Genomic DNA, 24,477 nt, shown 5'->3' with positions numbered 1-24,477 from the left:
TGTTGCAACAAATATCTGGCTTTTTGGATGACTCGTATCAGCTTCCCACTACTGTTGCAGATTAACCCATTGCACAGAGTAAAAGAGGTATAATTAGAAGTGAGCAACAGGAAATCATGACCAAATTAGGCTTTATGTTTTTGGTGCGTCTCTTGAAGGGAATCAATTATTAACGTTCCCATATCAGTTTGGTTTTAATGAAACACAAACAATGTTATTAAATCCATGTGTGCCTTGATGGCCCAGAACAATTAAACTAGACCAATGAAAACACAAAACAAAAATAAACCATGAGACATGAGTCACTACAGCTGATTATTCTTAATTAATTAATTGGAAACCATGCAAGTTGTATTTTTGCAGCTGCAGAAAAATTAGCTGCCCCCCACCCCACCGAATCAGAAAACACATCAGAGAAAAATAAACACATGTTGAAGACAGCAGGAATCTGAGAAAATGATGTTTCACAGCGAGGAGCCAACCCTGATGATCAGCCAAGCTGAGGTCTTTGCTCTGACCTCAGCTTGGCTCAATGGATGGACGCAAATTTCTGTCTTGTACCTCTGAGGAATCTGCAGCCATTCTAGCTGGTGTTTTTCTTCTCCCAGCGGTGCTTGTCATGTTGACCCTCCTACATCTGGTGGATTATTTGTAGTTGAGGAGTGGTCAGTCAAAGCCCTGCTTCTAAAAACTAACACTTTGTCATCTTCATAACATGCCCAGTGAGCCCCCTCCCTGCCCCCCCAACTCATTTCTCCTCCTTTTCTGCAGGACAGTTGCAGCCAGACTGGCGTTTTAGAGTCAGACATGTCGAACCCATGAAATGATGCTGGTTTAGGCATAACAGAATGCCTAAACCAGGCATGCTGTTTATGCCTAAACAGCGGCATATATTTGAATCCTCCAAATATATTGGAGGTTCAGCTTCTCCAATATATTTACATCAGGTGATTCCTACAAATATATGCTTGGTTGGGGGATATATTTATGGTCAGACACTGCTCTCTAGTGGTGGAAATAGGAAGTCAAACAGGAGATTTTTATGGAAAATAAATATAAAATAGAAAGAAAAACATTTGCTTTACTTCTTCAGTGAATACATAAATAAGTCCTTGCCTATATTTATTTAATTGTTTTGATTTGTCAGATAAATATTGAACTATTTCAGTTTATTTAAGTTTATTTCTGAATGACATGGTTAAGTTTATTCGCTAAAAACATTAAGGATTATTTTAGTGTCAAATTAATATTTTCTCTGCTGCACTGAACCATGAAATAATTCAGTTTGTCACTCTTGTGTTTCATGAACACCTTCTGATTGGTTAATCTGCACAAGTCAATTTTAGAACAACTATAATGTCCATGATTTAACACTGTCTGCTTTAATAAGTAGGGTTGACATAAAAAGTGAATTAAATAAAAACAGACAACTTTGAAACATTTAGCTGTACAGTTGAAGCATATATACAGGTTTTTAAAAATACTATATTTTTAATCAGCGGACTTTTACATAAACCATAGAATTAATGAATCATACAGGTATTTGTGTCCAGTTTTAAATTGTTTGTGACACATCTAATCATTTATTAATAGAGTTGTTTATTGATCAAGTCCTATTATCTCAATACTTTGTGGATTCAAACAATGAAAAGTGTGTGATGTGGTTCAAATGACTGAAAAAGCCACGCAGCAGGTTAAAGACTTTTGTAACAGTAAAAGCTTTTCACAGCTGGTACATCCATTTTTGAGAAATTTCACCATAACATAGCATTTCAATTGACATGGAAAGCCTGAAGTTGGGCGTAGGTGACATTTCAAACTTTTGTTGATGAATTTTCCATTTTTATTTCAAAATAGGAATTTAGAGGAAGTTATACAAATGACTAAATAAGGTTTGATCCCATTTGTGTTTGTAAATTGTGAAACAACTCTATCTGGATGTCATTACAAAGCCAGCGCTCAACATGAATAACTGAGACCAGAGGTTAACATCGTCATACATTAACTTCAAAAAGCTAATTTATAAACCACTTTGTTTATGAAAAAATTCAGAAGGCTGGGTTAAATGTAATGCTAATTGATTTGCACACATTTTACTTACAGTTCAACATTGACACAGACCAATCCCGGTTTCTGGTAGAAAATGTATTTCTAATAGGGAAATAAATAACGTGTTGCTGTAGCAGAGCTGCAATAAAACAATAGTCCTTACAGTTATAACACATCCGCTTCAGTCTGATGCACTTCAGTAATTCAAAAGGCCAGATACTGAGTCTAGCAAATTCATCTTTTCTTCAACAAAAACAAAACTTGTGCCTGAGTCGAGTTAGAGACTATAAAGTGAAGATTTGGAATCAAATGCTATTAACCAAACGTTATTGTTTCTCTCAACCAAACCTGGGAGAATTTTATTTTCAAGACAAGCACTACTAAAACGATGAAAATGTTTTTACTTTTTCCACCCTGTAAATTTAACAAGACATCAGCCTTTCTGAGCCGATTCAATTTTAAAACACTCTTCAATGAGAAACAGTAATACCCAAGCATTACAAAGTCAAGACAATCCTGACTTAACATTTTTATTCATAATTCAGCATAAATTCCACTTGTAAATGGTGGAAAAAGCCAACAAGTACAATTTAATGAATTGTGACACTTAAAACTCCTCATATAAACCTGTATTTCCTAGATTCAAAGTAAAAAAAAAAGTTCCTGTTTCATAAAGAGAAACTTCTATTGATTAAAAATAATAAAACCTTGAACAAACAAAAACAGGGAGGACTCTGGTGCTGAGGTTAGGTCCATGAAATCCAGGTGTTATAAGCATCTGAATTTATTACAGTCGGGGTGGATTCACAATGAAAATGGTCAATTTGTACAACTGACAACTACAGAGAAGATCACTACCAATTAAAACAAACCTAGCAGGAAAAATCATTAAAATGTATGGCAAAAAATAAAATAAAATAAAATAAAAATGTTGTGACATCCATGAAAAGAAAAAAAAAAAAGACCATTCAAAAACTGTACAACATCATGGGAGTCAGTAGCGTCGACCGAAAGCTCCTCCCTGGATGCCGCCGCCCTGCATCATCTGGTTCTGTCTGTTCAGAGCTCCAGACAGAGACTGAGACGTTCCTGTGTTCATGTAACCTCCACGACTGCAACACACGACACACACACATGACTATGTGCTGGAACCTTCCAAGCCTCTGGGCTGCAGATGAGCAGACGAACTTAATATATGGAGTAAAAGCTCATGATCTGCTCACCCTGCCATTCCTCCACGTGGCATGTGGCTCTGGCCTGGAATGCCACCATCTCTACCTGGATTCAGGAGAGCAAACATCCATCATCAGACGTTTTGGTCCAACATAGTAAAACTACCAGAACCAGTGGAAGTATTCACAGCCTTTACCATTTTTAACATTGTCATGCAAGAACAGAAGCTAGCATCCTTTTGTTACATTACTAGACTGTCTGCAGGTAAATAGATTAAAAAGCCTGTGTAACATATATTGTTAATTATTTAGCTACAATTACAAATATATTAACTACGTAGCCACTTTAATATTGACAAATTAAATGTCTAAGTCATTAATTAAGAATTTAGTTCCTGCTTCTCCTCTGAACTGTTGGATACATTTTCTTTTCTTTATGTATAACAACTCATTAGTTTGACACCAGCTAAAGATCCATAGGTTATTTTTAAAGAAAACCATGTGACAGAGCAAACATTACTTTCTGCAGAAGAGGCTAAATTCTGCAGGAGGCAGAAAACAATGAACACTAATATTTCATTGACAGAATCATGCAGTGGGATTTGCTTTTCCTTTGCACGAACATGGAAGCTGGTCAGAGCCTGATAGACTGAGCTAAATACATAATGAGAATCTAAGAGCGTCTGCAAGAGATTGAAGTTTTTAATTTCCAGCAGGACAATGACTAAATATACAGTTAAAGACACAATGTGAGTCTTCATGTGCTAGAACAACCAGTTGTAGCTTAACTGCAACAACGAAGAGCTCAAACATAATTAACATGAATGAAATGGGTCGTTTCTTTTTTTTATTTTTGTTTAAGTTTTCAAGGTATTGAAAATGCTGCCACTTATTTTACATCATGTTCAGTTTCAGGGTATGCAAGATATACAAGTTCACCAGCTGCTACCTTGCCACGGTCTGTCTCCATCCATCTTTCGGCCAGAGTCCCAGTCGCGGCCACCGTCCCTGAAAGAAAGAGAATTGACCTGGTGAACAGCAGATCGGAGCTTAACCAGAAGCTGGGGTCAAATCCAAGTGCTGCTCACCTTGGGTTCATGCGCTTGTCGTAGCCTCCGCCCCACGAATCTCTGCCGTGTCTGTCTGAGAAGTGCTGCACAAGACACACAAGTTATCGCCTTGATGCTCCCTGTGCATTTCTTCAAACCAAACTAAGCTGTTTTAAAGAAAGCTGTTCATTTTCTAGTTAGGTGTTCAGAGCACTGCTGTGAGCTTAAAAGATTCAGAATGAAAGAAACGTTGTGATCAGACCCTCTGAACCTCGTTTTCTCCTGTTTTTACTACAAGATGGGGATCTCAGTCATCTCACCTGTCCGTCGTCTTGGAAACGGCCACGGTCTCTGTGGTCGAAGTCCTGGTAGCGATCCTGGCGACCGAAGTCTGAGCGGCCAAAACGGTCATCCATAGCCATGCGCTTGTCAGGCCAGTCGTCTTTTCTGGAAAAAAAAAGAAGTGACTACTGTGAGATGTATCTAATTTTGTTGACACAGATCCCGCTCCGGACGGTCACTGTGCTGCCTACCTGTCCATGTCGTACGGCCTCTTTACGGGCCGTCTGTCCTGTTCAAAGCGCAGCTGCTCCTGCTGCCTCCTCAGCTCCTCGCGCTCCCTCATTATCCTCTCCTGCTCGCGCCGCCGCTCGTACTCGATCCGCATCCTTTCCCGCTCCAGGAACTGGCGCTCCATCCGGTCTGCCTCCAGCCGCTGTTTCTCCACCTGACGACACAAACGTCCCCCATCAACAAACGGGTTTTTAGGATTTCATTATGAGGTGAAGTACGATTAAGATGGAAGGACATTTTGTAAAATTGTTACTCTGATCTGACCTCCAGCCAGCGCCGGTTATTCATCATCCTTTCCTCTCTTTCTCTGAACATTCGGATTCGCTCGCGCTCTGACGGGTTGTCACGATTGCGATCACTGTAGATGAAATGGAAATAAATTTAACCTCGTACATCCAATGATGTTCAAGCTAAATAAAGCTCTTATTTTTATTTTTAACTTATCCTTACTTGAATCTGAATCTTTCAGCCTCCCTCATCTCCCTCTCTCGCTGCTTCTGTTTCTCCCTCTTTCTCTGCGCCTTGATTTGGGCAAACGTCAGGATGTCTTTTCTCTCTTTGCTGGAAGAGGCACGACTCCGGCTCTTAGAACTCTAAAGAAACGCGACGTGAGAAGCGTTAAAAATAAAAAGTCATCATATCTGTACACCATGAACTTCATGACAAGACATTTTCAAAATGGTAGAGGAAAAAGAGATCCAGAGTTTAAATATCTTTCAAAGTGAAGCAGCTGAGGGATTGTTTTCTTACCCTCTCCCTGCTTTTGCTTTTGGTCTTGACGCTGACAACAGGCTCTCCCTTAGACTTGTCCATGACTACAGTCCTCTCATTTTGATCTGTGAATAAAAACAAATTGCTAAACTATAGATGCTAAGTGACTTTTTATTTAAATTTGATTAATTTGTATTGAAGTTAAAAAAACAAAATCACCTTTGTCATCTTTGCCCTCTCCTTCCGGTTTGTCATCCTTTTCAGACCTAGACAAATAAATGAAATCATTTTCAGCATCAACCTCATGCTTGACTTCAGTTTTCTGTAACTCATTCTTAGTTTTTTACAAGATGAATAATTGGTAAAGCACCTTTTAAACAAACATTCAAGACGAAGTTAGCACACCAAATGAATTTTGTATTCTTACTTGGAGTCAGTCGAGTGCCTCCTGTCGCTGGCAGCCTTGTCAGCCGGCTTTTTTCCGGCAGGCTCATTTTTAGCCTAAAATGAGAAAATATAAGTTCTTAAATAAAGAAGTCTTTTCTTTGCTTAAGAGTACTTTCTACTGATTTGACCTAAAATAATAAATATTCTGATTAAAACACAGTCACATAGTGAATATTCATATAGCTCCCAGCAACGTATGAGAAGAGGGAAACTCCCTTGGGGCATCTGAGCCTGCACAGTACAACATCTAGTGGAGATAAACGATGAATATAATATGCAACATTTATCCCCATGTCAACAGTTGATATAAACATTTTATTGATGTTTACAGGTACACAGGTATGGCCTGTTTCTGGGCATCATCCATGAAGTTGAAGAAAAATACTTGAAACATTTTTTAACCTTTATTTGAGATGCTGTCAATAGGACACTGTTTAGTTCAAATAAACAGGAGTTTAATGGTTACATTTCATTCTAATGTAACCATTAAACAAATTATACAAAGACTATCAGAACGTCTTCAGAGAGATTGGTTTGCGTGTTACTAAGGAGGAGTTTAGAGTGTTAAATTTGTTTCTGTTGTACAAATTCAAACCCGTACTGAAACGTGCAGCCGTCTCCACTACTATTTCTGTGAACGATAAACGTGACATTCGTATTCTTACCCGCTCCACAAAGATCATCTTGCCGTGCAGCTCGGTCCTGTGAAGGTGACTGATGCAGATGGTGGCCTCGTCTGAGGTAGACATGGTGACAAAGCCGAAGCACCGAGCCCCCGGGCTCTTAGCATTGGTCACCACCTTTACGCCAACAACCTGAATGGAAGACAATAAGACCAACAACAAACAATTACAAGTTTTAGTTTAGTTACATTTCAACTAATGTAGGATGGACAAAATTCAAGTGTAGAGTGCAAACTTTACTGGTTGTTTTCCTTAAAATGTTTTGTCTGAATGGTTGTTGATGGATTTTCATGTTTATATAGTAATATTTATTCAGAAAACCAGAGCTGTAAAATAATTCATAAATAGCCATAATTTCCAACATTTGTTTAATGTGTAAACATTAGACTTGTACCTGTTTGACAGAATGGGAGCACGTTTAAAAGGGTTGAATGTGAATACAGTCTCTGTCACAAGATGGATATCATTGGCTGAAGTGATTCAATTAAACATTTCAGAACAAAGAAGTCTGAGACTCTGAGAAACAGGGAAATACTTTTATATTTCATTACTTAATATGACAGCTCTCACTTTACGCCCCAGTCTAGTTTTGATTGGCCGAACAGTCTGCGAGGATGACTCCTCTCCCAGAAGCACATTTTTTCCAAGGAGTTAAGTTGTGAGACTCACCTGACTGCCTCAGGCAGACTGAAGAGTAATTGCAGAATCTGTTGCAAGATTTCGGTTCAGTTTTTCTTCACACACACTGAAGCTTTAGTAGCCTAAACATATAAACCTACTAAGGAAAGATTTTCTCTTTAGTCACTTGATTCTGATGTGATCCAAAGTGAGGAACCCTTAGACATCCACAAAGCCTGTATAAGGAGAGATAATTCACCTCGTAGCCTCATGAGCACCCTGCTGTACGCAGACCAAACCCCTGTTAGAGCAAAAAGTCAAATACTAAAAGTTGGTGGTAACCATAACAGGAAAGACTAGAGGTGATTCTGTGAGTGCTAAAATCTGGTTAAGTACGACATTTTTTCCTGTTCTATTGTGTCGGTTCTGTTGCTGAAAGCTGATGGTTTAAAGTTGGTTTCGAGGACTAATCTTCCATTTTCCACCTTTCTCCCTTTTAATTTAAGTAGGAATAAGAACTCAGTGCTTTAGGATTTGAACAGTTTAGGTAATAAGTATTTAAACATTTATTGCAGTTTACATTTTCAACTTATACAGAGGTTCGCAAATTAATTTGCATTGTTCATCTTTAGATTTGTTTGCCAAGTTAATTAGTGCTTGATAATTAAATGTAACGATTGATTCTGTTATGGATAACCCTCTCAAATACACTTCCTTTTTAACTGAACTGCCAATTATAAATGAAGTCTATAAATATGCAGAATTCTCCGGATTCTTCACTCAATGTCTAAGAGATTGCTCAAAGGGAAGGAAGTGAGTTCATCCTTTGGATTGATTTATTAATATCCCTGATTTTTGGCCCTGAATTAATTTAGCATGTCTTCGCATTGCTACACTCACCTTGCCGTGTTTGCTGAATAGTGCCTTTAGATCAGTCGCTCTGCTGGTGGAAGAGAGACCACTGACCCACAGATTTCTGCTACTGCTCGCTGCAACGACAGATAAAAGATAAGTGAGCTTATGTAGGCTAAAGACTTGGATGACGGGGAGAGAGAGAAAAAACAATCCTTCACCTTTTTCATCCTTTGTCTCCGTCTTGCCGTCTTTTTCTTCAGAGCTAGAAAGAAAGGAAAAAAATGTGAATAAACAAAAATAACAGAGCGTACCGGAACTCCTGACATATTTACACTTTTGTTATTAAGCGTTCATGTTTCAGTAAAGTGATTTAATGGTGAATAAATGACAATACACTCTCACATTCATTACTCATTAAATAGTAAAGCGAGACAGGTGAGTGCAGGGAATGACAAAATCATCACAACGCCGCAGGAAATGTTTCTTTTTTTTACCTCCAAAGAGCATCCAAATTTTTGAAATCACAAAAGGGCCAATGCAACAGAGATAGCCATTTTGGTTTCTAGTAGACAGAAAGCAACAAACCTCTTGTTCTGATCATCGCCCTCTACTGAAGAGGACTCTTTCAGTGCTGAGGTTGAATCCGCGGCAGCCTTATCCACAGTCTTCTCGTCCTTCTCACCCTTCTTAGACCCCTTTTCTGAATCAACAGATTCACCCGAGCCGCCCTGTTCGCTTACACTAACAGCCTGTGAGTTTTTGTTTTCAGAGTCAAGTGTCTCTTCTGGGACAGTATTCACATCCCCGGTCTCTTTGGCGTCATCCCCATCGGCAGATGCAGCGCTGCTGGCCTTGGCACCAGCGTTGGACACGCCATCTTCCCCTCCGGCGGCTTGCTCTTCTTCGGGGCTCTGGTCCTGGTCTTCTTTTAGTGGCTCTGATAAACAAGACCCGGCTACTTTGTTATTTTCTACGGATTTAACAGGAATAGAATGGCACAGAGTTTAATCACTTCTGAAACACATCAATGCTTTACGAGGAACTGGCAAGGCCTGGATTACGAAACTCATGGCCACCTGGCTGCGCTCTTAAAATGAAGTATTAAAACGAAGAAGACCCTAACCTAACAAAGAGACTGGAAGAGACCCCAAAGGCTGCAGAACGACCAATCAACTAAGGTGCGGCAAACACTTTGGTTCGTCTCTTGAGGAGAACCTCCCAGCACTAGTCACCTGATCCAACACACACAGATCGTGTTCAGCGCTGATGAGAGCCACAAAACCAGCTGTGCAGCAGCAGCCAAGGCTCGCTGCATATCCGTCTTCTTCCAGCAAGGCGCATCCAGGGATCCACGTTTTTTTTTTCTCAACAGAACTTCAGATCAACTTGAGTCGATTCGTCCAGATCATTTATGAATCACACAAATCTTATGGGATCTTCTTCATCTTAGTCTTCATGTGGCAAACTTAGAAACACTACAAGCAGCTGCAAAGGCTCAGTCGGCCCTCACCATAAGGAAAATGCAATTGCTGACCAAGTGCGTAAGACTGTTAACCACAGCTGTTTGAACAAATCAAAACAAATAATCTGTCCTTCTCAAGCAGTGATGATTTTTATTTCAATAGGTTAACAAACCTCTGGCGCAAAGTCAGCAATTTCCTTTGGGCTTCCAGTCTCTCCTTCTGGTTGTAACTAATCTGTTTGCAAATCCAAACTTGACACTAAAATGACCCCTTGGTAGACCTTCTGCTTCAGTACCTGTCAGTCCTTCTTCAGCGCCGTCATCTGGATTCTGGAAGAAACCAAAACAGACTGATGAGGCGGTGGTCACTTTAACGTCTTTTCAGAACTTTTAGATGGACGTTAAACCAGGTTCTTCAACATCTTCAAAACGTTCCTATATTAAATGCGTTACATTTTTCCAGAGGTTGGTATAATATTCTGGAAATGTTTTTCAATACACACACACACACAAAAAATGTTTCCTTGCGTTCTTTACAATCTATACTGGACAAATTTTAGGACGTATCACTTCTGATGTGGTCTATGAAAAACAGAGGAAGACGTGTGAATATAATTAACAATAAAATTCGGTAACACTTTATTTGAAGGGGTAGGTAGGGGATTTGAAGACTGACATGACACTGTCATAAACATGACATAATATCTCATGAACATCAAGAAGTCTTTATGAATGTTTATGACAATTTTCATGAAGTGTCATTCGGTAAATAATGACACTTAATGCAAAGTTGCTCTAAAAGTTGCATTGAAAGTCCATTAAAAATGCCAACTTTGCATTAAATTATCATAATTTACAAAATTATGCAAAGTTGGCACTATTAATGGACTTTCAATGCAACTTTTAGCGTAACTTTGCATTAAAAGTGTCATTATTTACCAAATGACACTTCATGATAACAGTCATAAACATTCATAAAGACTTCTTTATGTTCATGACAGTGTCATGTCAGTCTTATGCAAACCCCTTCAAATAAAGTGTTACCAAAAATCTTTGCACTTTCAAGAAATTTTGATTTTTATCTTAAAAGAAATTGAGTAAAGAACAGCCTGAAAACAAACAGTTTTTCCTATTCAGTTCTCTTTTCTGCACAATTATCCACACAGTTGTAAAACTACAGTGGCAGATCTTATGCTTCTAACTTAATTTACTAGAACTTCATCCCTTTTACCCAACTGATAAATATGAGAAGTGAAATCTGAGCCGTTTTGATTAAAAGTCTTTGTAAGTTAAGCTGATAATCGTATCATCTTACCTCTGGACCTTGAGGCTCTTGTCCTGACCCAAACTCAGTGAAGTCGTTTTCATCCTCCAGCAACGCCTCGTCGTCTCTATCGTAATTTCCTTCATCGTCCATAGGGTCCCCTGTTGGCATCCCACTTTCGTTCTCAGTCTCATCCAGAACATTCATGTCAAGGATGTCCATGTCCTGCATGTTCTCGTGGTCGTCCTGCATGTTCACGTGGTCGTCCTGCATGTTCTCGTGGTCGTCCTGCATGTTCTCGTGGTCGTCCTGCATGTTCTCGTGGTCGTCCTGCATGTTCTCGTGGTCGTCCTGCATGTTCTCATGGTGGTCCAGAAAGTCTTCCTGAAAAGGACATATAAAAATCAATCCCACCATTTCTGCAATAAGAGCAGCATTTTAACTCGAGTAAAAAACAATTACTTTTCAAAAATAAACTTACTTGTCCATCACGCGAATCCTCCTCCAAAGGAACTTCTTCTGCTTCCTCGTCTTGCCGGGAATCTGGGGAGGAAATGTGTTTTTTCACACAGACATGAGATGGTGGTACAGTTAGCTATTAAACAAAATAAAACAGTACACTATCTGCAAATTCTAAGACCAAATTGTATTTTATAACAAGGTAAAAAAAAATATTAAGGTTTTTGGAACAATTTTTAACACTCTACATGTCTGCCAGATTGTTTGTGGGGAAAAAACAGTATCATTACATGGAGATAAAAATATTCCGCATCACCTAATGGGGAAATACAAAATACAAAGTGTGCAGGGTGGCTGACAGCAAATATTCCCTCAGTAAATCACCAGCTGCAGGCCTGATTTATCCAAACAGTTGAATGACGTTAGCTAGTTGCTTCCAGCAGTTGCCTTACCTTTGGCGGTACGCTTGGGTGTCGATTTTTTGGGGTTCGAGTCCGGAATGAGGACAATCTGATCTGGGTCTCCCCCTTCTTCCTCAATTGCCTGTTTGTGAATGATAAAGTAAAACAGATTAGCAGTGTGACTCTATAATAATAATAATACATTTGCAGACTCTCGAGATCTGCCCAGCTAGCCCAGCAAGCTAGAGGTGATAGCTTTCCGTTAAGATTGAGCTTCGAAAAATGCACTTGAAAAACTAACAGAAATACGGAGTCAAATACTGAGTGCGTTTTGCATAGCGTTGCCTTCATAACACTGCGCTACAGTTTCGTTGAACAGGACAGAAGCTTACCCTTTTGAGGCGCTCCGACAGCACACTCTTTACGCCAGTTGTGTCGAGGTTTCGTTTCTTGAGCTCGGCCTTTAGGTCGATGACTCGCAGCTCCGACAGCTTACGGACCTCTGCGCCCTCCGGCATATCCACGTCACCGGACGGGTTTGCCATAGTTCTGCCCGAAAATATTTATAAACCCTTTAAACAGCCCTCAAAATAAATGTATTTTTCTTAGCGCTGCCTCACAAATGGAAGCACCGGACTTGCAAAACCGAGAGCAAAATGGCGAACGACTGGAGCCGAGATGACGTCAATGCGCATGCGTAATTCGGAACTGTTGCGGGAAGCCAGTCTGGGAGTCTGAGTAGTCAGACAAGAATACGGTCCAGATATTCTTCTTCTTCCACCTAAATAAAACTCATTTAGAGCGGCAAATGACTCAATTTTATTTACAATGTTAAGTTTTTTAAATAAAAAAATACACTTTTGCAAAAAGTGGATACATATATTTTTCTTCTGTTGATATTTGTGGAAAATTATAAGAAACATAGTTTTCAACCTAAGAAAAACAGATCTAAAATATATATTTGTGGCACTTTTCGTATTGTTTACAATTCATGCAGTTACTCAGTGAAAAAAACAAACAAACAAATAAATTTATCTATTTTTTTAACTGTTTTTTTTCTTTATCATTTTTAACCAAAATCATTAAGAGAAGATCATAAGATTCCTGCAAGTTGCAGACCCGTGGCTTCGCTAAACCAGGGGTCTCAAACCTCATTCCTCAAGGGCCAAATGTCTTCCTGCTCAATATTAGCTCATTAGAGGAGCTCTGCATGCTACTGAAACAGTTTCACCTTTTAATACAAGCGTGACAAAAGATACATCTATCATTAAAGAAAATACGAAACAGCAGATAGGGAAGCAAAGAAGACAACAACAGGGCAAGTCAGTTTTACAGTAAATATAAGCAAATCAGAAGCAAAAAGTATAATTAAGCAAAAATTGTGGCAGAAAGAAAAATGGAAGAATGGGATGAAGATAACAAAGGATAGGATTCAAAAGAGAGTAGAAAAGAGAAAAAGAAGAGAGGGGAAACTTTTAGTAAGATTAAGATTTGGACATACTGCACTCAACTACAGTTCACTTTTTAGAATACAGCAACATTACACATGATACTGTGGAGAAAATGAAACAATGAAACATGTTATATTAGTTTGTAGAAGATGAGATAGAAAGGAGATTAATGGAGGAATTTAGAAGAAATAAAGAAGCATTTAATTTAATAAGAATACTATAAGGAAATTTAGATAGTAAAAAATATACAAATTTTAATTAGTTTGTTTTTGTAAACAAAGTTAATTAATATAATATGTTTTGTAATTGAAAAGGGTATGCAACAACATCACATCCAGTCCAAATGCATAAGAAGCTTGTAAAATGATGCTAAACTGACCAAACCAGATGAAGTCATACTACATTTTAATTGTTTAATTTGATCTTTAACTCAGTGTATTCAGTGTAGTATCATACAAATAAGAACAGGCTTATAACAAAAGAGGGGAAGTACAAATAAACATTAACTAAATGACAAAAAATATGTGTAGAAAAAATATCTATGTTGTATTTTTTTATTTGTTATGCAATGCTTTTTATCGTATACAAAACATGGGAATAGTCTTAGTGCACATTATAAAATGATAATCTATCCATGTTCAAACATGTGCAATATGATCAATGCCATTTTTATACATGGTATGTACTGAATGCAAATCAGCAATTAGCCCCAGCCCAAAAGCATACGTTCATTTTCTATGAACCTGTGAGACGTTGGAGAGCATTGCAGAAAAAAACACATCATAATTAAAAACACTTGTGATTAACACCATACACAAAGATAATATTTATCTTTTACTCACAGTCTGTTTCATACATTTCATATTTTTGTTTATATTTAGATGAAAAAAAAACAACAAAAAAACAACTCAGTATTAAATAGTTTGAAATGTTAATTTGCACAGAAAAACATGGAAATAATGTCCTAGAGTAAGATGCTTATAAAGAATGGAGGTTGTACATGTCACTAAATTTGTAGTTAATTTCATTGACTTGGCTGTGGGGCAAGCTTTTGCTGGCAGTCAGAGGTTGATGCGAATCCAATTCTCCCGGACTGTCGCTCTCCTCTGGTACGTTGGCACCCCTGAAAAAAGTCAGAGAGTCAGACTGGGAAACTGCGCTGCCAGTGTCTCCATAGTGTGGCCACGTGTTTGAGGGAGAATCGATGGAGGCAAAGGAGGAGCTCTCCGGGCAGCTGAAGGAGTCGAGGCTGGGGCCCGGGATGGCAGAGCAGCTGCTAGACGTTCGAGATTCGTGGAGGTTCAGCTTGGAGACCAAGGGTTTGCCCACCGAGACTGGCAGCCGCTCCACCACCTCTTCGTCCATGTTGGAATACGTGTAGTGAAGGCAGACGGTGAAGGTGAGGTCCCTCTGTGAGTTCAATGAATAGCAAAATGCCTTCTTTAGAAGGACATCCTTGTGAAATGACTCAAACAAAAATATTTAACTGTTTGTGTATCTTTATGAAAAGAATCATTCTAGAAAAGGCACTTCTAATTTTGCATCAGCATTACATCATTTATGTATTTATTGTATGTCTATATTAAATTATTGATTTTTTTCACTTTCCACAATGAATGTAAATTTTTAAATGTCACGGTGTTGTGCAAAAGTCTTGAGTCATCCAATGTTTAATAAATGTATGCATCGCAAGAATATTGCGATTTTTAAGCGTAATACATTAGAAATAAACTCAAGGGACATAGAGTACAACTAATGTTCTGCACAAGGGGTATACAATAGTTTGCCAATTTGCAACACCAGTCCCTGGCTGGGCTTTTAACAAATAATTTAGCAAAGGTCCAAATTTAAATTAGATCTTAAGACCCTTTAACACAGCCTGTATGTCAGAAAGATCAGGCTTTTCTTTATTTAAATGAATAAAACACAGCCATTGTCCAAGGAAAGCTTGGACAACAAATTGATTATGTCAACATTTAAAGATTACAAGAGCATCCGGGTCCTTGAAAGTAATGTATAACTAAATTCAAGGCTGGAAAAACAAGCTGCTGCAGATTTTTTTTCAAAGTAGACATTTTAATGTTTTCACCAAGATTTGTAAACACAAGCAGATGTCTGACCTTGAGTCTCTGCAGACTGCGGATGCGTGTGTAAAGACTGTGCTCCTCCAGTGAGGGGAGTTCCTCCTTAATCAGCAGCAAACAGCCGGCTTCAAGCAGAGTCTCCTGGTTACTCTTCTTCAGGTCAATGTCCACTTCCTGTGAAAGGAAAATCAGAAACATTGTGAAACTCCTGGCCCAGTTTTTGTGCTTTTTAAAGATGCACATCAGGTCTTTAAAGACCTAAGAGCGACCAAATGATTTTTGCTTTGGTTTTACTGGTTTTAAAAAGAATAATGTTACAAAACTCTCTCTATACACATTCTTCACGGAGTCATTCTTCTGTCATATCAAAACAGTTTAATGTTGTTTTTCTGGGATGCTTAATATATTAGTATGAAATGTTAAATAAAATCTCAAAATTGTTAAAATCAAACATTAAATCAACTGAGCCAGTGTGTATAATTTTAAGCTGGTGGAGGTTCTGTCTGTTGACAAAATTCTTATCTTGGTCGTAAAAACCAACAGCAGAAATAAAATTGTGTGTCTTTTATTCAACTATAAAAACTTTATGATTATTTGTTCATCATGATAAGCTAATTCCTCTAAAAAGGTCATTTAGGGTTTTGTGGCCCAAGATAAAATTTTATTTGGTAGAAGCAACAACAAAAATGGCTTTGGACTGAAAAGAGTAAATAACATCTGCTTTACTATAAATTACTTTGAGTAATAGTCAATATGTCTAGAGGATGGATGTCTAGTACAATTTATTAAGATAGAATAAGCTTTTGGCACTTACTCTTTGCTACTTTGGTTATTAACTTTAGAAAATTGAGGTTTATAAAAAGATAGGGGGAAAATATTCCAACACAAGGTAACAAGAACTGTTGTTAAAGGGCAACAAGGAAGTTCATAAAACAATTAACTTTACGGTGAGTACCGTACAAGAGAGAGAAAAAAGATGCTCATAAAAATAACCTGATGAATTTTATGTGTCATTTGGTGCCATTCTGGACAGGCCAGTAGGTCTCTATCAGAATGAGAAAAAATAAATATATCCCTCCTAGTTTACTTCGTTTGTCTCCCCAAAGTCTTATTCATGAACCTCTTTTTGACATTAATTTATTAATAGTAAGAGGCTCTACCAGCAACGCAGCAGGATCCTTTTACTGGTTAAAAAGAAGTGCAAACATTTATAAAGATACCTTTAAAACAGGATTTAAGCATCAAATTGAAAGGGAAAAAAAAATCTGCAATTAGTATTTTATAAACTTCCATGAAAATAGAAATGTAGGACATTACATTACTAAAGGTGACATCTTCCTCATACCCACTAGTTTTGATGCTTTTTATGATATCACTGAAACTTGATGAAAATAAGATTTAGTTTGGTGTTAATTTAGCTTCTATTTTGAAGTGCATAAAAAATCCTGGATCAGAATAAGTCGCCCCCAGGAGTCGCACACCTGTGGGAAGTCTGTAAGCTGAGCGCTGCAGGAATCTATCTCTGCAGGTTTCTCAAGTATCCGAGTGTAGATGACCATGATGTTGGAGAATTCTGCCGCAAACCCGAGCTGGACCTTCACACCGCAGTCAAAATTGAGGGAGCGACTCTCAGGCAGAACTGTTAAAACAAAAACATCCTTAAATTAGGCGATCTAAAAGTATGATGAGTAACTTTAGTAGCATGTAATCAATTGAGTTTTTCAATTTTCTACCATGAGCAATGGCCCACTGCAGATTCCGAGCCGAATCGGAGGCAGAACTGTCCAATGACTGAATGCGGTCAGTGAGGGAACGCCGCTCAGACAGGTTGCTGCGCAGCTCCAGAGCCTGCCTTCCTCTTGTAATCGCGCAGCGACCCATGTCTGGAAAGAATCAGCAACTTTGAATAAAAAGAAAATCTAAATCTCACCACCCTCAGCAGAACACAGGCACATTAGGATTTATATCCAGATTCATCTGAGTGAGACAAAGATCCTATAAGAGGTGCTAAAAGTTTTTAATTCACAATATACGCATAACATATTGAATATATCGTCATTAACTCTTGCTTAGTTCTGACCCATCATTCTGTCTGTCTGATTTCCGCCTCCTCTGACTCTGCACTAAGTAGCAAACAGAAGTCCACCCATTGTGATAACATGATCCACTTATCATGGACACATTAGAGGGACATTATTATCACAAAGATCGAAAAAGAATTAGAGGATTTGCAGAAGTCTTTCTCTAGGTCACCAATATGCAACAGTGCATTCATTTGAAAAGCTTCTTGAGTTTTTGTGTTTGGTATGCACTGACCAAAGACACACCAATAACAAAGTAGAGTGTGTTATTAATGCTTTATAGTCATAAAACATGTATTTAGATGTGGTTTAACTTCTACAGGATCAATACCTGCAGGATACAAATCAATATCAGATCAAAGTAATGTCATGAGGAACAGTCTTGGTCTAAGTGTGCTGTGTGTGCAAAAACGTCAGATATCAGATAACACTATTACACTATTATTACTATTTTGTAGCATAAGATGTGCAATATGCAAGCAGTGCTGACTGAGAGAGCTCTACCTTCGGCAACTCTGTCCAGCATCACGGTGACCTTCTCATCCTCACATACGTGCCGTTTGAGAAAGCTGATGAAGATGCCATTTGACACATCTTCTCTCTTTACCTCATACGCTTCAGCATCCACACATCTACACATGGCAAATTACACACAGGTGACAAGAAAATCACGCTAAAAAAAAAAAAACAGACAACAATTTTGCATCAGAACAAGAGATCAAAACCAGCAACTTACGTGGCATAACCAAACACTATGTTGGCCGTGACTTTAAGTGTTCCCGGTTGGACGATCAACCCATCGTTTGGGTTTCTAGGAAAAGATGGGATTTCAAAAGTAAGCTGCATGGCATACACACATACTTTAATGACTAACCTATAGGCACACCTTTTGCGACACATGTCCAGCAGGAAGACATTGAGTCCAGTCTTTTTCTCTTGCATCCTGGTCAGTATGTTCTGCACACACAAGCAGTGTTTCGATGTGTAGGAAGCCGGAGCATCAATAGGAACCATGAAACTGTTGCCATAGTTCTCATAGCCATGACCGGCAAAATACAGCAGCCCTGCAGAAGTAAAGAACAATATCAAAAACATGCAGCTTAGTTAAAAAGTTTACATACAATTATCATAGATATGGATGTCACAGTAATTTTAGCCTTTAGCTTATTTATTTGAGTAGATATTTTTGAAGGGGAATGGTGGTGCTGAACTCTTGTCGTGATTCTGGGGTGCTTTGAATGATTTGGGTTTCTACTTTGTAAGAATTACTTGAAGAAAAAAAGTGACTGGGGGATTGAAGGCGAGGCTTTGGGCAACCTTAATTTGACCTAAAATAAACAAAAATGATCTAACAGATCCATAAAAACTAATAAATAAGCAGGCATTAACATTCTGGGACCAACCTTAACCCAGTAAAAAAAAAATTGGGGTCTACGTTCAAATTTCTATCAAACATTTTAAATAAACTGTAGCAGTTTTACCAAGAACTAGTACCGTTTCCACTCAGCCAGATGTTTGTTGATGCCTACAAAAATACAATGGTTGAGGTGCAACTTGCTTATGAATATTTAATTAAATACAGGTGGAGACGTATTTGTATTTTTGAGCTCGTATTTACAAATTTCACCAGGTGTTAAATAGAGAAAATTCATATTAAATTCCAACTAATTCTTCTTTTGTAGATCATTGCAGTCGTGTGTTGTATTATCAATTATGTTAAAAAAAAAACCCAAACAAACCAAAACACAGTTCAAATAAACAATGAGTTTTACTTTTAAATGAATCCTGTTTTAAAAAAAAAAAAAAAAAAAAAAAAAAAAAAACCTCATCCCACATTTTATTTAGCTGGACACAGACTCTCGAAGCATCCATTGCCGCATGAACAGAAATAAGTGGACTGACCGTAAACGCCCTTGTCGAGCAGCAGCAGGAACTCAGTAACGGCGCTTTTCATCTCCTGGCAGTTGAGGTCCAGCAGGGATACAACCTTAAAGTCCATCTGCCTGAGCAGGTTGGTCAGCTCGTGGACGTCAGAAATGGGAGCACTCAGCTGCTGGTGGTAGTGGTAGTGCATGTTGCCAATCAGGAGAGCAACTTTGTCTGTAGCTGAGTGGAATACGATGGTGGAACCGTGAAACCCACGACTTTTAATGTGGAGATACTCCATGCAGTTTGCGTAAAACTAACCATAGAAATTCTTGGCTGCTGGGGGAGGACAGGCTATCTGCTGCACTGGGTTTACTCCTGATCTGGTTGTCGACCTCTGGACTTCCTGAGACTCTGGCGACATTAAAAAAAAGAAAAAAAAAAGGAAAAAAAAGAAGGAAAGATGCATACCCATGTCTGTGTTACAGTTCTGACAAACAGAACATGAGAAACAGGAATAACAGTATAATGAAGGGCAGAGGAAGTATATTACTGATGTAGTTCCTATATTTCCCCCTAAATATTCTAGCAGAAAGTACAGCATACCTAACCCCCGATCAACTTCTACCCAGGAGGCTTCTGTGACTGAACTCGGGCCTGCGTGACAAAATGGGAAGAGTTAGCTGTTGCAAAATGGTTCATTGTGAAGCTGAACATGTGTAGTGTCAGATATTCGTTGCACTACTTAACGACAACAGTATGTTGTTGAAATCACTCAAATAATCATTGTTATATATATATATAGTGATAGATGAGAGACAGGAGTAACTATGCCTCACCAATTGTCACTGTTGCCGTGTTGCTCCAGGCCTCGTGATACAAATTAAACACCTTGCATCTGTACTCCCCTCTGTGCTCTGTGGTCACACATGGGATCTAGGAAACAGTAGCAACTTACAGGAACAAGCTCATACAGAAACAAGGCCATCGTGTGACTTAAGTCTGGAAAGTTTTTGCTATTGCCCCAGACAGTCAGTCCAAAACCAAAACCACCCTGGGCAAATAACATAACTAAACAGGTAAACAGAAACAAACTGAAAGTATCAAGGAAATGGAGAAAAATCCATTAGCAACTATCAAATCTTTCACAAAAGCTAATATTAGAGGTACAAACCTTGGAAAAGATTGAGGTTTTTCCAAACTAATTTCAAGTAACAGAAACAAGGTTTCTGACAACTAAGCTAAACATTTTACCCACCAATATATCCACTAGTTAGTTTGCTGTCTAAAACAAGACAGGTCGCAAACTTACACCTCAGACTCAGCATCAGAATTTTGTCCTAAATGTTGCTCTATGGTCTCAATACAACTAAAGCTGTGAACTTATACCCAAAAGCAGAATTATGCTTTAAAATATTCCTTGACTTTCTTTAAATAAATAAATAAATAAAAAAAAAACATTTGCTGAACACTGAAAATTATTTCCTTCAGATAATGGTTATTCTCAGTGCTTTTAGGACAGCTTTTGATTCTTAATAACTACAAACTAATTTCATTTCTAATTTACTATGACTAAGCTTTCCTTATTTTAAGACGAGGATTTTAAACCAGTTAGACCTTTTTATTTTAACTATTATTACAAGATAATTCCAGTTAGGTCGAGTTATGAAACATATCCAGGGTCGTTGATTATTACGAAAAGGTTAACCTGGATTTTTATCGGTATTGTTGATCTTAATGCAGCAATTGATTCAGTCAATACAAACAGTTTACTTCATGGACTGAAAATAACTGTTCTTAAGTCATTTAAATCATATCTCACAAAGAAATTGTGTCATAAGCACGGAAAACTCGGCCTCTGTAAGTAAAATTTCCAATAATTAAGTGTCCCAACTTTCAACATTCATTTGTAACATAACAGCTCAATGAGTATTAATACTTTTGCAAAAAAAAAAGAGAAAAAAAACTGCTCTTTGTTGTCCAACTTAGAAGATTTGACTAGCAACAAAAGGCATTAATGCACAATAATTAAACTTTACCTCAATGTAGGTTTTCTAAATGAACTTACCCTGAGGGAGCATGATTTTTGTTGAGGCATGGGCACTTTGTTGTGATACCACTCATACTGGGGGGGAGGGTTAGCCTCTGCTCTGCACTTCAGGACCAAAACATCCCCTTCAGATGCTGCCTGGGAGCTGGGCTGCTGACTGATTTGCAGTCCACTTACTGGAAACATACTGCTGCAGCCTGCCATGACAGTTGTTTTCCATCACACTGCACCACATGCTGTGAGATGTGGGTAAAGGCGGGAAAAGCAGGAAGTAAAAAAAAAAAACAAGCATACCTGGACTGGAGCCGGCAGAGTGAAGCAGTCGAACACGAGCCCACGTGGAGAAGATGCATTTTTCTCCATGGTTGATCCTGCAGATGTAGTGACCCTGGTGGGCTGGACCCAAAGGGCAAAGGACCAACTCTGGCAAACTTCCCATCTCGTGTAAAATCTAAAGCACAGAAATAATCCACATAGACTTAGATGAAAACAAGAAACAACGGAGTTACAAAGAGGATTTATAAGCCACTGCTCTGACCTCCTCTTTGCCTTTGAACCACTGGTAGCTCAGTCCAGAAGGTCCGGAGGCCCTGCATGTCAGAACCACCCTGCTCCCCAGAGGAGCCTGTTGAGACTGTGGCTGGACTGTGATCTTAATCTGCTCCGACACTAAACAGTGGCACACAACACAAACAGCGAGGATTACAAGAAGGAACACACTACTTCTATTAAGACATGTTCCAGCATAAGATAGTTAAACACACCGTTACGCGTAGCATGTAGTAACTTGTAAGTGGTATGATGAAGCATGTCTAAAAGTCAAATTTCACAAACTATAAAGGAGCACAGGATCTAAAGCATTTTCTCTTTATGTTGTTTCCCTCTGGAAAGTCAATTATAACTCATTAAGATTAGTTTGTATATTTAAAAATGTTTAGTCTAAAAAAAGAAGGCAAAAGACATTGGGCTTGAAATAGAAAGTATTTTTCCCACAACTACTTAAGGGAGAAATGTTGATCCCTCTGGCTTTAAAAGCTTTGGTGCAGAAAGGTTTTTGATCTACTTTCTTGGAGATGTCTAAAAAAATCTTTCATTACAGTAACTTAATTTAAAAAAAAAAAAAAAGCACAGTTAGCAGTAGCCATTTTATTTTATTCTTTTAGACAATGAATCAATGTGTTGGGATTTTTAATAAGTAGTTAATGATTTAATGTTTCCCCAACATTAAATCATGACATTAAACGGGGATACATCTGGCTATTGGTTATCTTGCCGGAACACACAACGAGCAGGATGGCAAGGAAGGAAAATATTAGCAATAACCAGCAGTAGATCTTATCTACTTTTGTGATAGTATGCCTTTTTTTTTCACTAGCATCGCAAACAAAATGCTACATTTTTTTCCACAAATAAGAATCTAGAAAGTCAATTCTTTGTAGAACTGCCTCTTTCTACAGTTGCAGCAACAGACCAACAATGCTTGCACAATTTTGATTTCAAAAAAGCTCAAACTCAGAAAAAATTTAAGCGTCTGCAGAGGGGAATCCTTTTGGCTTTCTTTCACTTTTCAGATTAAGGTCAATATAACATAAATAATAGTTGTCGTGCCAACAAATTCTCACACCTGAACTCCACAAAATTCAATATTTCTCCCCAGTCTATTAGTTCAGTTCACAGGTTTACAATTTTACCGTACTCTCTACAGTTTTAGATGATTAATTCATGGGTGAGACGTTTTATAACATAACCCTGCTCAACCTTGCTGAATACAAATGCATATCTAACGTTTTATCTGTGCAAAAATATTTGTCTATTCCACTTCTACCTTTGACTTCTTCTTTCTATTTTTTTTACACTAAAAATAAGTGTGTGTGTGTGTGTGTCTATCTCTCTCACACACACACACACACACACACACACACACACACACACACACAACTATAAATATTCCAATGGAAATGTGTTAAATTTGTGGTTGTTAAAATGTCAAAAAGATCTTGAATGAATCGCCTGCCGTCTCCGTTGTACCTGCGGTGGCGAGGAACTGCAGAGCTTCCTGGTGGTCCATCTTCCTCAGATAGTGCTGGAGGAAGTCAATGGAGCAGCCACGATCCGCTAACCATGCCAGGAGGGTGCGGGCAGGGCTGCCTGCAGCGTTCAGCACCTGGATGGAGCAGCTGGTCAGCTCCTTTTCACTGCACAGACAAAATTCGGTAGAAAGATGATCAGGGTCATGCAGACCTGGAGCGGCAACTCCCTCGAAAATTAAAGAACAGATATTATGTTTGGAAGAAGATTAAATGAAGAAGGTTTTGTTTTTTTGTTTTATTGTGAAATGTTTTGATCATATGAGGCTGCTGATTCACGATGCCTTCAGGGTCTCTCACCTGCAGCGGAATTGCGGGTGCTCAGTCGCCGCGTTGGCCAGCTGCCTCCATCCACAACTGGAGTTGTCCAGCATCTTTGACAGCTTGTTCATCCCTTCTTCACCGAGACTGCTGATGTTCATCTTTCCAATCTTCTAATCCCTTTTTTTTACCCTTCGCAGCAAAAATCCAGACACAGGCACAAATTAAGATGGCATGCGTTGAGTTCACAGGAGACACTGTACCTGGCAGCACATAGAGAACGGTAAATATACGGAGCCAGAAAAATACTACCGGCGTTAAGAGCTTATGAAAACCCGCCTGTAAAACACTAAAGAGCAAGAATTCAGGGGAAATGAGCACATGTAACGCAATAAGACAAACGTGTTAACTTAAAACAAGAACGAACAAAAGAAGCTGCAGTCCGGATTTACAGCTGAGCTGCCGCTTCCGCCATGAGCTGCGCTGAAAGCAAAGAGTACTACTGAGGGAAATAAGTTTGAGTTTACTAGAAAAGTCCGGGCTGGAGGTAAATCTCGTAGCGAGTGACTGAGGAGCAGGTGGCCTTTGAGTCACACAGATATCCGCCACCCTGTCGCTCTGCTAATCTAACCCGATTTGGTTCCTCAGATAGTTTGCTTCTCATTTCGGTTCCTCTTTTTTTTCTGTCATCCCTGGCACGTATTACGATCATTTGCATGAGGCGTTTCCATGGTTACGCCATTCATACGGCCTAACTTTAAAAAAAAAAACAAACAAAAACACACACACACACACACACACACACAAAACTGTCCTGTTTAATAAAAGCTTGTTTACGGTGTATATTTTAGGAC

The 24,477-nt window shown here is 38.6% G+C and overlaps 2 protein-coding genes across 4 annotated transcripts; both read right to left on the bottom strand.

The window, feature by feature from the left end:
- Nucleotides 1-2,438: 2,438 nt before the first annotated feature.
- safb (scaffold attachment factor B) lies at nt 2,439-12,437 on the bottom strand. Of its 3 annotated transcripts, none has more exons than XM_016664720.1 (21): nt 12,136-12,437; nt 11,795-11,885; nt 11,365-11,426; nt 11,157-11,267; nt 10,935-11,114; nt 9,916-9,949; nt 8,743-9,094; nt 8,376-8,419; nt 8,203-8,291; nt 6,667-6,816; nt 5,982-6,055; nt 5,774-5,820; nt 5,594-5,679; nt 5,294-5,436; nt 5,108-5,201; nt 4,804-4,997; nt 4,591-4,717; nt 4,310-4,374; nt 4,171-4,229; nt 3,273-3,327; nt 2,439-3,161 (listed from the first exon to the last, which is right to left on the bottom strand). In XM_016664720.1, exons 1-21 carry the CDS (start codon nt 12,286-12,288, stop codon nt 3,044-3,046), a joined length of 2,328 nt encoding a protein of 775 aa, XP_016520206.1. In that variant the 5' UTR covers nt 12,289-12,437; the 3' UTR covers nt 2,439-3,043. The 3 variants fall into 3 exon arrangements, with proteins under 3 accessions (XP_016520206.1, XP_016520207.1, XP_007579149.1); XM_016664721.1 differs by having other exon boundaries at nt 11,178-11,267; XM_007579087.2 differs by having other exon boundaries at nt 10,935-11,267; nt 12,136-12,436.
- A 1,295-nt stretch (nt 12,438-13,732) lies between these two features.
- Nucleotides 13,733-24,399, bottom strand: malt2 (MALT paracaspase 2). The gene is made up of 17 exons (XM_007579085.2): nt 24,151-24,399; nt 23,663-23,815; nt 23,304-23,470; nt 21,814-21,944; nt 21,570-21,726; nt 21,294-21,472; nt 20,065-20,161; nt 19,832-19,882; nt 19,547-19,639; nt 19,262-19,465; nt 18,246-18,423; nt 18,096-18,170; nt 17,864-17,991; nt 17,012-17,161; nt 16,760-16,917; nt 15,315-15,452; nt 13,733-14,604 (listed from the first exon to the last, which is right to left on the bottom strand). The coding sequence occupies exons 2-17, from the start codon at nt 23,782-23,784 to the stop codon at nt 14,173-14,175; spliced, it is 2,460 nt and encodes an 819-aa protein (XP_007579147.1). The 5' UTR covers nt 23,785-23,815; nt 24,151-24,399; the 3' UTR covers nt 13,733-14,172.
- Between the last annotated feature and the right edge of the window lie 78 nt (nt 24,400-24,477).

The sequence above is a fragment of the Poecilia formosa genome, unplaced genomic scaffold (genome assembly GCF_000485575.1).
Source record: "Poecilia formosa unplaced genomic scaffold, Poecilia_formosa-5.1.2 Scaffold507, whole genome shotgun sequence".
In the NCBI taxonomy this organism is placed as follows: Eukaryota; Metazoa; Chordata; class Actinopteri; order Cyprinodontiformes; family Poeciliidae; genus Poecilia; species Poecilia formosa.
The sequence above is the reverse complement of the archived record's forward strand: the minus strand, read 5'-3'. Positions and strand labels throughout refer to the sequence as shown.

What these genes read in the sequence shown, in the direction of transcription:
- malt2 (XM_007579085.2), bottom strand. Translation starts at nt 23,784, where the DNA reads ATGAACATCAGCAGTCTCGGTGAAGAAGGGATGAACAAGCTGTCAAAG. An exon ending in CTCTGCCGGCTCCAGTCCAG is followed by an intron (nt 21,473 to 21,569) that starts GTATGCTTGTTT and finishes CTGTCATGGCAG; the next exon opens with GCTGCAGCAGTATGTTTCCA. An exon ending in ATAGTGTTTGGTTATGCCAC is followed by an intron (nt 17,992 to 18,095) that starts GTAAGTTGCTGG and finishes TGCCATGTGTAG; the next exon opens with ATGTGTGGATGCTGAAGCGT.
- safb (XM_007579087.2), bottom strand. Translation starts at nt 12,288, where the DNA reads ATGGCAAACCCGTCCGGTGACGTGGATATGCCGGAGGGCGCAGAGGTC. An exon ending in TATTCAGCAAACACGGCAAG is followed by an intron (nt 6,817 to 8,202) that starts GTGAGTGTAGCA and finishes TCTTCCATTCAG; the next exon opens with GTTGTTGGCGTAAAGGTGGT. An exon ending in AAAGCAAAAGCAGGGAGAGG is followed by an intron (nt 5,437 to 5,593) that starts GTAAGAAAACAA and finishes GCGTTTCTTTAG; the next exon opens with AGTTCTAAGAGCCGGAGTCG.